Raw genomic sequence first — 14,610 nt, 5'->3', positions numbered from 1 at the left:
GCCTCTGCCTTTGTTATTGTTGCCCCTGTAGCCGCCTCTTTGGCAACCCCTTGTAAAGGTGGACCGAGTAGGGGATTTGTATGAAGTGGAAGCGGTGTCTGAGGAGTAGCCTCTGGATGTGCTCCGAAAGGAGCGTCTGGGAGGGTGAGATTGTAAGGCTCCCATGGATTTTGCCGTGTCGGTGTCCTTTTTCATTTTCTCTAGGGCGTCATCCACTTTTGGGCCAAACAAATGTTCCTGGTCAAAAGGGATGGTTGAGGATGGAGGCTTGTACTTCCGGTTTGAAACCAGATATCCTTAGCCAGGCATGGCGATGGAGGAGAACACTAGTATTGATGGCCCTAGAGGCTGTATCTGCTACATCTAAGGCACAACGTATAGAGGTATTAGTAACTGTTTTGCCCTCCTGAATTAGCTCATTGGCCCTGGCTTTGTATTTATCAGGGAGATGGTGCATTATGGCTTCTAACTCGTCATAATGGGCCCGGTCATACCTCGCTAGTAGTGCTTGTGTATTGGCGATACGCCATATATTGGCCACTTGAGATGCAGTGCGCTTGCCTGATGCGTCCAAGAGTTTAGACTCTTTGTCAGGTGGTGGTGCGTCGCCTGACGCCTGGAAGTTGGCCCTTTTCCGTGCTGTGGATACTACCAGGGAATCTAGTTGCGCTGGCCCTCTGATGTAGGAGGGATCTGTTGGGGCGGCTTTATATTTCTTTTCAATGTGCGGGTTAATGACCCTGGCCCTGACTGGGTCCTTAAAGATCTCCGGCGCATGTTTTATAACACCTTTAAGCATAGGCAATATGGAGGTGGTCCTATGTGTGGTGTCAAATGTATCTAGGAGGAAATCCTCCTCCAATGGGTCGTTATGTAAATCTACCCCGTGGTAGTGTGCCGACCTTTGCAGTAAATGGTTGAACCCCAAGGAGTCTTCTGGTGGAGAAGGTCTGGAAGGGTAAAGATTGTCTTGTGGGACGTTAGGGATATCAGTGATATTATAATCGTCCCATGGGTCTGGGGATCCTGTGGGAGTGGGGTCCCCTGTAGGTATATCTTGGGGCACATCCCCTATGTCATCATATGGATCCCCTTGATCATCATCATCTGGGGATGGGGTCGGGGAATGATGAAGTGGGGGTGGAGGAGGTAGTCTGAAAGGGGAGGTAGCAGAGTCCTTCCTTTTTGGAGGTGGAGGCGGAGCAGGTTTCTCTAACTGTCTCTTTTTTGATAGAGAGCATAAAATGTCCAGTTTTGGGATCCTTAGCGTATTTTGTAAGGGATCTGGTGCGAATAGTTCCGGAGAGGTTGGTTGGTCCGTCGGCGCCGAAGTCGTTGGTTTCTTAGGTTTATCGGTGTTGGTTCGTTGTTTGGAACCATGCTTGGAAAGCTCTGATTGTTTAGTAGGTGCCGAGATGGATTTCGGCTTCGAAGTGTCGGTGGCCTTGTGCGCTTTTGTCGGTACCGAAGATGGGGTCGGTGCCGAGGAGCTGGGTCTCGACCCCGAGTGTTTCGGTGTGGGGCTCAGTGTCGAGATGGATGCCGGTTTCTTTTTCGGTGCCGAAGAGTGTTTATCGGCTGAGACGGTGGGCTGGCTCGAGCCCGAGCCGCCCGAAGGCTTAATTGGCTTCTTCACCGGTCCCGGAGGTGCGGTGTCGGAAGCAGTGTCTTTGGTCTTGCTTAGGCCCGAAGGCGTGCCCGAAGCCTTTTTCGGTGCCGGTGAGTGTGTGGGGGGTAGATTAGTACTCACGACCCTCTGTGCCGGAGTGATGTCCTCCACATCTGAATCGTCTGCTTCGGATGCGCTGACGAGTCTCTCGTCGGTGTGTTGTTCTGGAGCGCCGACGCCTTCCCCGAAGATGTCGTCCGGGATTGCCGTCGAGGAGTGTGCCATGGTTCTTCTGGCTCTTCGGTCCCGAATAGTTTTCTTGGACTGGAAGGATTTACACGCCGGACAGTCTCGAGTCTCGTGTTCAGGGGAGAGGCAGAGATTGCACACCTCGTGGAGATCGGTGTGGGGGAATATGAACCCACATCGAGGGCACTTTTTAAATGGAGTCCTTTCCATTAGCCAGGACCGGAGCTTGGGTAGGCCCGAAGGCCGCCGTCGACGACTGGAACCGAAGGTGTTGCCGATGAGGCGCGTCGAGTGGGGAGATCGAGATCGAAACAATACCACGAAGTTCGGGTGAGGATTACGCGTCGATCGTCGAACTGGAAGATGTTCGGAACCGGAGCGCGAAGAATACATCCGAGCCCGATGGCGGAAAGAAACAATCTGAGGATGGAGCCGAAGCCCATGCGCAATACGATCCAAAGGAGGAGTCACCGACCTCGTGACTTCCAAAGACTTTCCAAGAGGAAAAACAACTGCAAACATCTGGGCCCAACACCAGATGGCGATCTATGCACAAGTGTGCAATCTGCAGCTCATATGCCTCGAACAGTTTGTATTCTGTAAACTGCAAGGACCTATGGGGAAAATAATTGGAGTTTGGGTGCAACACGTGGTAGTCACTGATGCATGCATGTGGCAATCTACAGATGATTTGCCTTCGTATACTTGTTGAACACCAGAATTATGTACCATGGCTAGCTGAAGGTTCTTGACTATGATCCAATGGCAAGCGTTCCTCAAGAAGATTCCCAGTATACGCCTACTCCCTGTGTGACTGAATTCCTGCCACAATTGACGCTAAGAAACCTTTCTGAATTGATCTTGCAGTTGGATGACTGCTTTTTTCTATCATCTCTAAGAGAATTTCTGTAGCCAATAGGACTGAAAGCTTCAGGTCTTACTTTTTACCCCTTAGTAGAGTAATACGTCCAGTTCTACATGCACATGGTGCAGTCTGTAGGAAATGAGAAGCCTCATTTTAATCCAGAGTAAGTATGTAGCAGATTATTTTGCGCAAGCATGGAGAATGGGGGCCTTTACTTGAAGTTATTCATGATAAATTATACTTTAATTTACAATGACTCAGTCTTGATAAATTGGTAGTCAACTATGTGTTTTGGGTAATGGAGCCATTGCCCGTTATAACTTTGGATCTCTGACGGTTTTGAACTATTTACTTCTATTTTTGTAATGTTCCTAGATTGCACTCAACATATCAATAGGGTGTACAGAAGAACCACCAGAGACCTGAGTATCCCTCACAGGGAACGTAAATCTTTTATCGTAATCAATATTAAATTCAACATAAAATGAGTGTTCGCCCAGTTAGTAACTTCAAAGACATTACAAAAGGAGCAGGAAAATTAGCAGACAGGTGCCAAAATTAGAAAGAAAATGGGCAAAAGAAGAACAAGTTGGAGCACAGGGCTGTGAAGATGCAGTATAGACGTGGGTACATTTTAGGGAGAAATGGGGCAGAGATACAATACATGGGCTCAGAACTGCGGGGCATCATGGTATAATGAGAGGAGTTAAGCTTCATATCATATTGCTATGTCGAGTCACATTTTATATGGACATGCTATTTTTGGGCCTACTGGTCCTTTCTGGCAGGAGAGCTGAAGCAGGAAAAGGACACATGGTCTGTTAATTCAGAAAGTGAAGGCGCAATAAAGATACATTTAAACCTGATTTTAATATGGTCACATTTGCTGTGCATTCGAAGGCAAGTAAAATGTCAGCTTATGTCTTCTTACAAATTGTTGCTCATTTTATCCTTGAGATTGGTTGTCTTTTCTATTTCTGACAGCAAACTTAGTTAAGATTTAATGGCAACAGTTTACTTAAGATGTCCTTTGGTGTCGAGGCAACTGCTCGTATACTGCTTTCAAAGCAAGACAATCCAGTTTCAATTTGAAACAGATTTCAAGAGGGTGGTGCTGTTCTCTCAGGGAATGGGGGGGAAAAGGTTATACGTACCATTGTTCCATAAAAGTCTTGCTGGAGAATAACCACTTAAACGAGAAGTACATAAATTTGCATTCAAACAGTATACATTCTAGGCACTAGGATCAACGTATCCTATTTGATATCACTACGCTTCACAGTAGAACACAGAGGTTAGTTCCAATGACCTACCATGACCCCACACGAAAAATAATTCAGAATTCTCATAATGTAAATGGAGATTCTGAATTATCACTTACCTCTCCGTCAGCATTAACAAGAAACGTCCTGACACTGGACCCTGTACCCCAGTTATTTTGACCTTTCCATACAAGAACAGAAGGTGGACTATGTGTAACACCTGCATCCGCACCATAAATCTGAAAACAAAAGTCTCAAGTCAGGGACATTTTCAGTTTGGATCATAAACATGTCAATACATCACAAGTCTCTTTCTCTCCACCATTTTAGCTCTGCAACAATTCAGTTTGTGGTGCCGAATTAGAAAATCTTTAATTGCGCCATCGTTTCCTGGGCAATGACGGCACTAGTTTATCTGGTTCCCAACTCTATCACTGTATAAGAAGCTATGCTCTATACCCACACACAAAAAGGACACTGTACGGCAAAGCATATTTAACCACTTTAATCTTTCTGCAAATAGCACAGGATTACTACCATCAACTAAGCTGCCAAACAACAAGATTGTAGTAGCTTAAATGCAGATTCTAGCAAAAACGATGAAAGAAAAAAAAATCTAATTACAAACTATTTGTTAGAGGGAATTATGGTGTTAAGATTAAATGTAGGTTGCTATGGGCATATTTACAAAGCCCAGTAAAGGTATAGTTGCAAAGTGGTGAAATTATAGAACGCCAACCCAGATGCATTACAAGCCTCTTCCATATCTGAAATCTCAAATCACATGTGATGAAGCCCTTCTGTATATTAAAACCTGTGGTAAATCCTAGCTTCAGTCTGCTTTTGCCAGTAAAGAAATTCCTGCACTTCCGTCCCGATCGGCTAGGAAGGCGCTTGTTATTGCCTTAATTATCTCTAGGCTGGACTTTCCAACGTACTTTGAGCATCAGGGACTATCTGATTAACAGACTTCTGTGCAGAATGCAGCAGCTTATTCTTGAAATAACTTTTAGAGCATAACTCTTTTCACTGACTCCCGGTTAAGCTGATTTACTATAAAGTTTGAGTTTTTTCTGCTCCGGACCTCAATATCTGGAAGTCTGAATTCATCTCAAGTCTCCAGTGAGGGAGCTGCACGCGTCTCATGAGGCTTTGGCTGAGGTTCCTGCTGTAAGGGTAATCAGGAGGGGCAACAACGTTTTTTTTATTGCCATCTTTACCCTAGAATAAAGTCCCTATTGAGCTTTGGTCTGTACCCTCAGAATCATTGTTTAGATAACAGCTCAAGACTTGGCTCCTTGTTCAGGCTTCATTCTTACCACTTGTTAGTCTTTAGTGCTGGGATACTCTTTGGAGCAGAGGTTGCTCTTTCAATTAGTCATCTTGCGGGACCATTGAAACTGCCTGTATTCAGCTTTAGCCTCACCACACGCCTACATTCACCTACTCAGCGCATGGATATCCTCACTGGTGACAAGTAGCACTCTACAAATCCATCTTACATTACATTTATAAGCCTATGTTCACACACACTCCTGACTTCAATGCCCAGTAAATTTAGAAACGGTGAAGTATAAACAGAGAATATAAATAGTTGACACAGTTTCACAATGAAGTTGGTTATGACTGCAAAACAATGTTGTTGGATCAGGTAGCCTCTGTGCCATGTTACGAGTCAGAGGTCATTTCTTTTTTAATGTGCAGCCTCATAAAACAATGGACGGGTAACATGCAATAAGGCTACACAAGGAACCCATACTACATATACAAAGTCAGTGACAATTGTAAGCATTAAGTCTCTGGACTTCAGACTTCATTCTTAGATGAACTGACAGATATGAACTGCAATACAGCATCCAATTTAACACACAGGAAGAGACATTGGATTGCTGTTAACTTTCAAATTAAAAGCATGCTGAAATAACGGAATTTAAAAAAAATAAAAACGTGTACAACTTAGCAACATACCTTTACAGTCTGCCCAGCCTTTAGAGTATACTTTGGTGTAAATTTGTAAGATATTTCTTCTTCATCTCCAATCTGTCGCTTAAGCCTCCAGTTACCTAGAGACTGATCCTAAAATAAAAATAAATATACTTAATGCAACATACTAGTAAAATCAAATCACTCCAGGGCCAGAAGAAAAAAGGACTCAGAGCAAAGTGCCCAGGAATGACTAATACGGACAAGATCATAAAATGTTTAAACTAGTATAGGCTCGAATATTTTGAAAATCCCAGTGGGTAGCTTAATATGCTACTATCTTTAGCTTTGTGCGGCGCTTCTGAAGTGTTATAAATAGCGAGACTGACCCTTACTAAAACCCATGGGTGAAATTCTGCTTGCACCCCTTGTTAGCAGCCATGCATTTGTTGCTGCTCAAGGTTCAAAACTATGCACGGGTGTAGAGTTCACCACATACCTTTTAGTACCCACACCTAGACACATCTTAATGGAATGCTTTGCACAGAAAAGACCAGTGTTCAAGTACTGGGGCAAAAAATGTGATCCATCACATACTATTGGTTTGTGTGCAATCACCGGTAATAGCACAGATAAAATAAATCAAGCTATTGTAATTGGTCAAGAATTACTGCTAAATCTCCAATGTTGCAGGAATCAGTAGTGCTAGTCAAGTTCGCACAATACAATACATCAGCTGTCAAAAAAGTACACAAATTCCCATAATCAGCTTAACTGAACTGATTTGGAGCCTAGATTTCACTATGGTGAGTGTGTATCAAAGCTCGTCAGACACCCATATGGAAACTGAAGGACACATCAAGATTTGAAGCTCACATGCTCTAAAATATGAAGAACCATACCCGCTAACATAAGATTGTCTATACTTAAAAACTATTAAAGAGGCACCACACTTTACTGCCAAGATTTTTGCTTCATCTGCAAAACCAATCATGGGGCATTCCAGCTGTCAGGGTGCTACTGTTGAAGCTCGAATTGCAACCTTTCTGTGTTAGACAAGCAGTCCTTACCTGCATGCCACGAGCAGGACATTTGCCAGAATTAAGTCTTGATGAAATGTTGGGTCTTTGACGTAGCAGGCATCCTCTCTACACTCAATCGTGTTTAGCCACCTTAAACAACCGCTTAAGTCTAAGGTGTAAAATTACTTTTCTGTCCCATCCCATACACTTCAGGAGTGTATGCTCAGCACCAATTCTATTCAATTGATGCTGCAAAATGAATGTTGTCCCGGTTATCAATGAAACAGGCACTTTACTGGACATGCAAGCACTTAATTTTCTATTATGATCACAACTGGAACATATTCACATCCAGTTACAAAAGCCTACTTAAAGAAATGCTAAAGGAAAGTATGTCCCAAATGCACACCAATTGCAACTTACTTTCTCAGAGTTATTTTTCAGCTCCACGTATTTCCCCTCCAGATCTATTTCTTCAATGCTAATGCTCCCAATGGCTTTTGCTTGCTGCGACATATGGAAACTGCTGCTGCTCCCACTTGCACCTGTACCGCTGATGCTTGTTGCGGTAAATGCAGCTTCGCCGCCCCCAATTCCGCTGCCTGAATGCAGACCGCTGCCGGAATGCAGACCACTCCCTGAAAGTTCTTCCGTCTCTACGCGTTTCCTTTTGGTCCGAGAAGAACGGACAGCAGTTGAGCTGCTGCTGCTGGAGGTAGCCCGTGAAACCGTCACACGTGAAGATGGGCTTGGAGACAATTTCAACCTAAAACAAAATTTGGAATGGATTTTAACGCCATATGAACACAATTGTGGGCTATTTATAAGTTGCCACATCAAATCAACTCACATTTGAAATCAAAGATCAGCCAAAATACCAATTAGTGGTCAGCTCATTGCTTAGCAGGTTTTACACACACCAGAACTACTATCCGCCTCCAGATCCAACTCTACCCCACCCATCTTTGATCACCTATGTCAAATACAGACAAGCCAGTTAGCAAAAATGGCGCCTGGTCAAAATGTAATGTCCATGAATATATTGGTAATCAAAATATGGATTGAATGAACATGTTGGGTAGGGTTTTGAAGGTTGCATTGAAAATCTGATGACCGCAATGGTTCCAATCTAAGGCGTTATTCACGACCGCAATGGTTCTAATCTAAGGCGTTATTCTCCAGTATGTCCTGCATCACTAATATGGTCACAAACGGTTGGTCATCAGATTAGGTAGTTCATTAAGGGTCTGAAAGATTAAACTATCTAATTCTACCGAACTTAAATGACAATTCAAACAGAGAACAAAATCTTCAGTGGAAATGCAAAAATCAATGAACAAACAGTGGGCCAGAACAATCAACTATGAGTGTTAATATTCAATGAGTGAACCAACCGTTCCTCCTCTCCTTCCAGCAGCTTCCGGTAAGCGCTGATCTCCATGTCCAAGGCCAACTTGACATCAAGCAAGTCCTGGTATTCGTTTAGCTGCTGCTGCATCTGTTCTCTCATATCAGTCATTTCCCGTTCTTTTCCATCTAGTATCTTTCTGTACTTATCTCGTTCACTGATCAACATTTCTTCCAATTCTCGGATGCGATCTTCAGCAGCACTAGCCTACATGAAACAGGAAAAAGGTGATTGGGTCACATCTGCACAATTCATTTTCCATGTTATTTTACCCACATCGCCACGCACAATTTAGCTGCTCTCCCACATTGAAATAAGTGCCCAATTTTGACCCAGGTCTTGCATATTTCGCCAGCATTTGAAACAAACTCTAGGCCCTATATGGGTTTAGGTCTTCACATACTTACAAGATCTAACATGCATCTTCATGCCAGTGACCATGACAATGTCCTCCAATTCTTTGAGTTAAGACTTTCGTTTGAGCGCCACAGTGTAAAATGTAAAAATCAGTCTGTACAATACCTGTTTCTGCAGGCCAGAAAGCTGGTAGCTGAGACTTTCTATTCTCATCCGGGCTTCCTTCAGTTCTTCACGGGCAGCACCAGCCATCTGGTCATTATGGTCAGAACTAAGCTTGGCATTTGCCAGCTAAAAAAGAAAATTACCATCATCAGACATGCTAATCTTTTAAATTATCATTTTGTTTCTTGGACAAGAAACCATACTCAACGATGGTAACATTATATTTCCCTTCCTTAGGGTCACTTTCCACCCCTAACTCCATTGGGTAAATTCTTGTTTTTTTTAAAGTGATGGGAAAAAAAAACTCTTTAAATTAACAGATCAATGCAGTGTCCCTCACGTGGTTTCCGAACACTGAATACAGTGGAAAGCTTTGTCCTTTATAAATCCAGTGCTAAATCAGCATCAGCCTGTTTCCTTAACCAGCCTGACTTATTTAGGGAGCCTGAGGAAGCAGCCAACAGTCCACGGATCCCACACCTGATTGGAAAATATGACCTAAATTTTATGAGGCTAGGAAAAACAGCTGCTTTTGCTTCCTAGGAGACTGTGTATTCAAATGTTTATGCATTATGCAAAGACCGTTACACTGAAAAGTCTGGAATCGAGGAAAGGTTTTTGAATAATGAACTTCCTATGTCCTACTGCTCTGCCTGTGAACGGCAGCTGCTTGTATCCAAGGCCTTTCACTCTAACATCTTCGCCCTAGACTGAGGAATGATCTGCCTCATGCTACGTATAAAATACATCCTCTTTGGTTGTAGAATTTACTCAAAACTCACGTATTTTGTGAATATCCTTGTCCTTGGTTGCTAGCAAGTTCACTTTCTCTAGAGCTGCATAGCCCTTGGGGGGCATGTTCTTTATAAATAATAAATACAAATAAGATTGCCCACATGAGATGATCCGAAATGATATATGGTTTATAAGTGCAACAATATAGGCCACCCAAAGAACAAGAAATCTTTCAGACGCTCAAAACACAAATCAACCATTCTAAATTTGCTTATTTGGTGATAGCAATACACCAAGCCCCTTTCATTCAATTGTTTTCACAGATATTTTGTCTTACAATATTTCTTGTGTTTTCAGATTTCAAAAAGAAAACTAGTCGTGATCATCAACAAGGAGTAATATGTATTTGTTTTCACAGATATAAACTCATATGCGTATTGCAGTTACCAGGCGTTTAAAATGCAAGAAACTATCTGTCAAGGAATACCATGTTATGACATTTTTTATTGATCAAGAATACCCAAGCTTCGTCCTTAACTATGTTTGGTGAAAATGGTAGCTCTTTTCAAACTAATGCTTACCCAGAAAATAAAGGTTTGGGGACAAGGGTATTCACCCCTTCGGGTATATTATTACATATAAACTATCTATTATATTAGTGATCGTTTCCAATATTCGGGACACAACAGCAGCAGACAACCGTGGCAATTCTGTATTTAGAACACATTTCAAAGAGAATTACTGAGCCTTTATAAATACAAATCATGAAAAACGGCTGTCCCAAGAGAACATTGGGTCTGAAGCACAAGTTACTACTTGTGAAACGATATATCTGTAAGAGAAGTTAGTGATAGATTCCTTACCATAGAATATCCTCAGACGTCAGACTGGATCCGGAAAAGATTTGTCAGCAGTACCCCTGCACGCCGGTAAGTGGCGTTGTGCGGCTCCACGCCTGTCGCTGGCGTGGTAAGCGCCGAGCTGACGTCACAGAGACTACTTGGGCGCCACCCATGCGTGCTGTCAGTTCTGTACACAACTTTCCACACCAGGAACGCAGAACCATGCAAGAAACTGACCCCTAGTGCCATGAAACTAGGGCCCTAAAAGGGATAACCTTAACCCTAGAATCAGTACGCAGACCGGGGAGGATGGGTGGGGCGGTATGGAATCTATCACTAACTAATGTCTCTTACAGGTATATCGTTACACAAGTAGTAACTTGTGCATCTGAAAGAGACACGTTAGTGATAGATTCCTTACCTTAGAATAGATACCCCAGCAATACCAACCCCGGTGGTGGGTCTGCGAACAAGATTACACCAGAAAGTCACGGAGAACAGAACAGCCAAAGAAGCCGTCTCTCCGGACTGGACTGTCAAGGCAGTAATACTTAGTAAATGTGTGCAGCGAAGCCCACGTAGCTGCCTGACAAATGTCCTGCAAGGGAACGCCGCGTCCCAAGGCAGTAGTGGCCGCTATTGTCCGGGTAGAATGGGCATGCCGCCCCACAGGAGGCTCCTTCTTGGCCAACAAGTAACATGCTTTTATGCACAGAACAACCCACCGAGAGATGGTTTGTTTGTGCACAGCCCGACATTTTGTGGCGCCCACGTAGCCAACAAAGAGTTGGTCATCCACCCGGAACTGTTGTGTGCGCTTCAGATAGAACGAGAGCTCACATTTTGGGTCCAGACGGTGGAGCCGCTCTCCATCTTTTGAAGGATGCAGAGGCGGAAAGAAGGTGGGCAAAGTGATGGACTGCCCAATGTGGAAGGGTGTGACAACCTGTGGAAGGGTGTGACAACCTGTGGCAAGAAAGAAGGACGGGTCCTTAAAACCACCATGTCCGGATGAACAGAAAGGAAAGGATGTTTGGAAGAAAGAGCCTAGAGATCACTCACTCTTCTGGCAGAGGTGATCGCTACCAGGAAAGCAGTCTTAAGAGCGAGAAGAGGCAAAGGACAGGTTTGAAGGGGCTCGAAGGGAACGCACATCAGATATGTCAAAACAAGATTTATGTTCCACTGAGGCATTATGAACGGCAAAGGAGGAAGTGTGCGCGTAATGCTTTTCAAGAAACGGTCAACCAGGGATTTAAACAGAGAACGCTAATCTGGAAGCCGTAGGAAGGCAGAGATGGCCGAAAGATAACTTTTGATAGTGCCCAAAGCAGAGCCCTGCTGGGCCAAAGAAAAAAGTAACAGAAGGACCTCAGAAAAAAGGGCAGAGAGGGGATCCACAGCCTTTGCTGTGCACCATGCCACAAACTTATTCCATCGGCAGGTGCATACCGTCTTAGTGGAGGGACGCCTGGCTGCCAAGATTACATCACAGACTTCGGGAGGCAAGTCACATGACAACTGCCGCCGCTCAATCTCCAAGCATGGAGGTGGAGGCTGGACACGTTCGGTTGGAGGACCGTCCCCTGCTGCTGTGACAGAAGATCCTTCTGAAGAAGCAGTCGGATCGGGGGAATCGATGGCCATGTAGAGCAGCTCGGGATACCAAACTCTTCGTGCCCAGTCTGGAGCCACAATAATGACTTGGGCCCGGTTGTACCTGATCTTCACTCAGGGCAGAAGTGGTATAGGCGGAAAGGCGTATAGAAGACCGCAACTCCACTCGTGATGAAAAGCGTTGCCGAGCGAGTGCCTGCCTTGGAAATTCCAACGCACAGAAATGCTGACATTGCGCGTTCTCTTCGGTGGCAAATAGAGCGAAACAAGGCTCTCCCCACTGCTGAAAGAGACCTTGCACCACCTCAGAGTGCACCATACTTCCCCGGACAGAGGAAAGGAATACCTTTAGTACAAGTCGGATCGCCCGAAGCTCCAAAAGGTTGATATGGAGTCAGGATTCCGCTGGAGAACAGAGTCCTCTGACCTCCGCCTCTCCCAAGTGGCCTCTCCATCCCAGGAGGGACACATCCGTCACCGCTGTGTGCTCCGGTTGGGGAAGGGAGAGGGATCTGCCAATGACCCAATCACGAATCGTGAGCCACCACTGCAATTGTCGTACAGTGCCCTCCGTGATCTGGACATGATCGGACAGGTTGCCCTGATGCTGCGCCCACTGGAACTTCAGGTCCCACTGCAGAGCCCGCATATGCCATCTGGCGTGTCGCACTAGCAGGATGCAGGAGGCTATCAGGCCCAGGAGCCGGAGGGTCATCCTGACTGAAACCCGGGATGGAGGCTGAAAGATCGGAATCATAGCCTGAATATCCCGGACTTGCTGCTCGGGAGGATAAACCCAAAACCGCTCTGAATCCAGAACCGCTCCGATGAAGGGGAGCTTCTGAGAGGGACCCAGGTGTGACTTTGGCACGTTGATGGAGAAATCCAGCAAATGCAGGAGGTCGGCCGTAGTCTGGAGGTGGGAGACGACTGCCTGGGGCGAGCCCGCCTTCAACAACCAGTCGTCGAGGTAGGGGGAAGACGGACACCCCTGACCTGCGCAGATGAGCTGCGACCACCGCCATCACTTTCGTGAACACCCTGGTATGGCCGAAGGGGGGCACGGCAAACTGAAAACGCCCCTGGCCTACCGTGAACCGCAGCGAACGCTGTTGGCCCGGCAGGACAGGGATTTGAAAATATGCGTCCTTCAAGTCCAACGCTACCATCCAGTCTCCAGGGTCGAGGGCAGCCGAGACCAGAGCCAAAGTCAGCATTTTGAACTTCTCCTTCTGGAGGAAGCGGTTGACGGTCGAGGTCCAAGATGGGACGCAGACCCCCTTGGGAACAACCACCACTCCCTACTTCTGGCCCAAGAACGCACTCGATGGCCCCCTTGGCCAAGAGGGTCGTGACTTCCTGCTGGAGAGTTACCAAGTGTTCCCCCGACATGCGGTGGTACTGAGGTGGCATGGCTGGAGGGCTGGACTGAAAGGGAAGGGAGTAACTCTTGCGAATGATCTGCAACACCCGCTCGTCCGACGTGATAGCGCGCAGTGGGAGAGGTGAAGGCGTATCCTGCCATCCACTGGCGTGGGGTGCCCCCCAAAGCTTGGATTAGGAAGGTTTGGAGGTAGAAGCAGCTGGAGGTGGACTGACCCCTCCCCCGCTGATTCCCAGACCACCCCCTGCGGAAACCGCGTCGAGGCTGGTCCTGCGCCGGCTTGCTGAAGGAACGTGCCTGGGCACCCCTTTCGTGGCCACGAAGGGAACGAAAACCAGTAGTGGCTGGGCTTTTCGTGGAAAGACCCAAGGACTTGGCCATAGCTCGCGAGTCCTTAAAACGCTCCATTGCACTGTCAGCCTTATCGCCAAACAGGTGAGTGCCATTAAAGGGCATGTCCATGAGTGAGCTTTGTACATCTGGCGAGAACCCGGTAGATCTCAACCAGGCATGGCGACGAAGCGCCAAAGTCGTTGAAATTAATCTACTTAGTGAGTCCGCGGTGTCCAAACCACACCGAATGGCGAACTGAGTCGCATCTTTACCCTCGGCAACAGCTTGAGACAGCACAGCTTGGGTCTCTTCAGGACACTGAGGGAACACCTGTGCAATGGCATCCAACACCACGGGGAATAGTGGCCCAATAGGCATGCGGTGTTCACCGACCGCAGCCCTAAGCTGGCCAAAGAGAACAACCGCTTGCCAAACTGCTCCAGCTTTTTAGAGTCCTTATCCAGCGGAGCCGTGGGAAAGGCACTCTGGGACGTCGAAGCTTGGATGACAAGGCTCTCGGTCGTAGGATGAGTGGTCAGAAAGGCAGGATCACCCGACACCGGGCGATGACGCCTGGCGACATTCTTATCCACCGGAGCCCCGGAGGCTGGCCGCGACCAAGTGCCCAGTAAGACGTCAGTGAGGGCGTCATTAAATGGCAGCAGGGGGCTCTGACGGAGTGGACGCAGTCTGGAGCACCTTAGTGAGGAGATTAGTCTTAAGGGCCACTGTAGGGAGATCACGGTGGAGCACCTCAGCGGCCCAACGGAGCACCATCGTGTACAAAGAGCCCTCCTCCATGGTAAGCTGAGGAGAGGCAAACCCCGGGTCAGAGGAGA

General features: G+C 46.3%; 1 protein-coding gene across 1 annotated transcript in view; it reads right to left on the bottom strand.

The window, feature by feature from the left end:
• The window catches only part of LMNB2 (lamin B2), a 52,704-nt gene that overhangs the window by 18,028 nt on the left and 20,066 nt on the right, over positions 1-14,610 (bottom strand). The window contains exons 6-10 of the mRNA XM_085639894.1: positions 8,861-8,986; positions 8,325-8,545; positions 7,354-7,696; positions 5,954-6,061; positions 4,105-4,224 (exon numbers count right to left, since the gene is read on the bottom strand). Coding sequence (XP_085496020.1) covers positions 4,105-4,224; positions 5,954-6,061; positions 7,354-7,696; positions 8,325-8,545; positions 8,861-8,986 — 918 coding nt within the window. The remainder of the gene's footprint in view (positions 1-4,104; positions 4,225-5,953; positions 6,062-7,353; positions 7,697-8,324; positions 8,546-8,860; positions 8,987-14,610) is intronic.

This window comes from Triturus cristatus, chromosome 12, assembly GCF_964204655.1.
Source record: "Triturus cristatus chromosome 12, aTriCri1.1, whole genome shotgun sequence".
NCBI lineage: Eukaryota > Metazoa > Chordata > Amphibia > Caudata > Salamandridae > Triturus > Triturus cristatus.
This window is presented reverse-complemented; position numbering and strand designations above follow the sequence as displayed.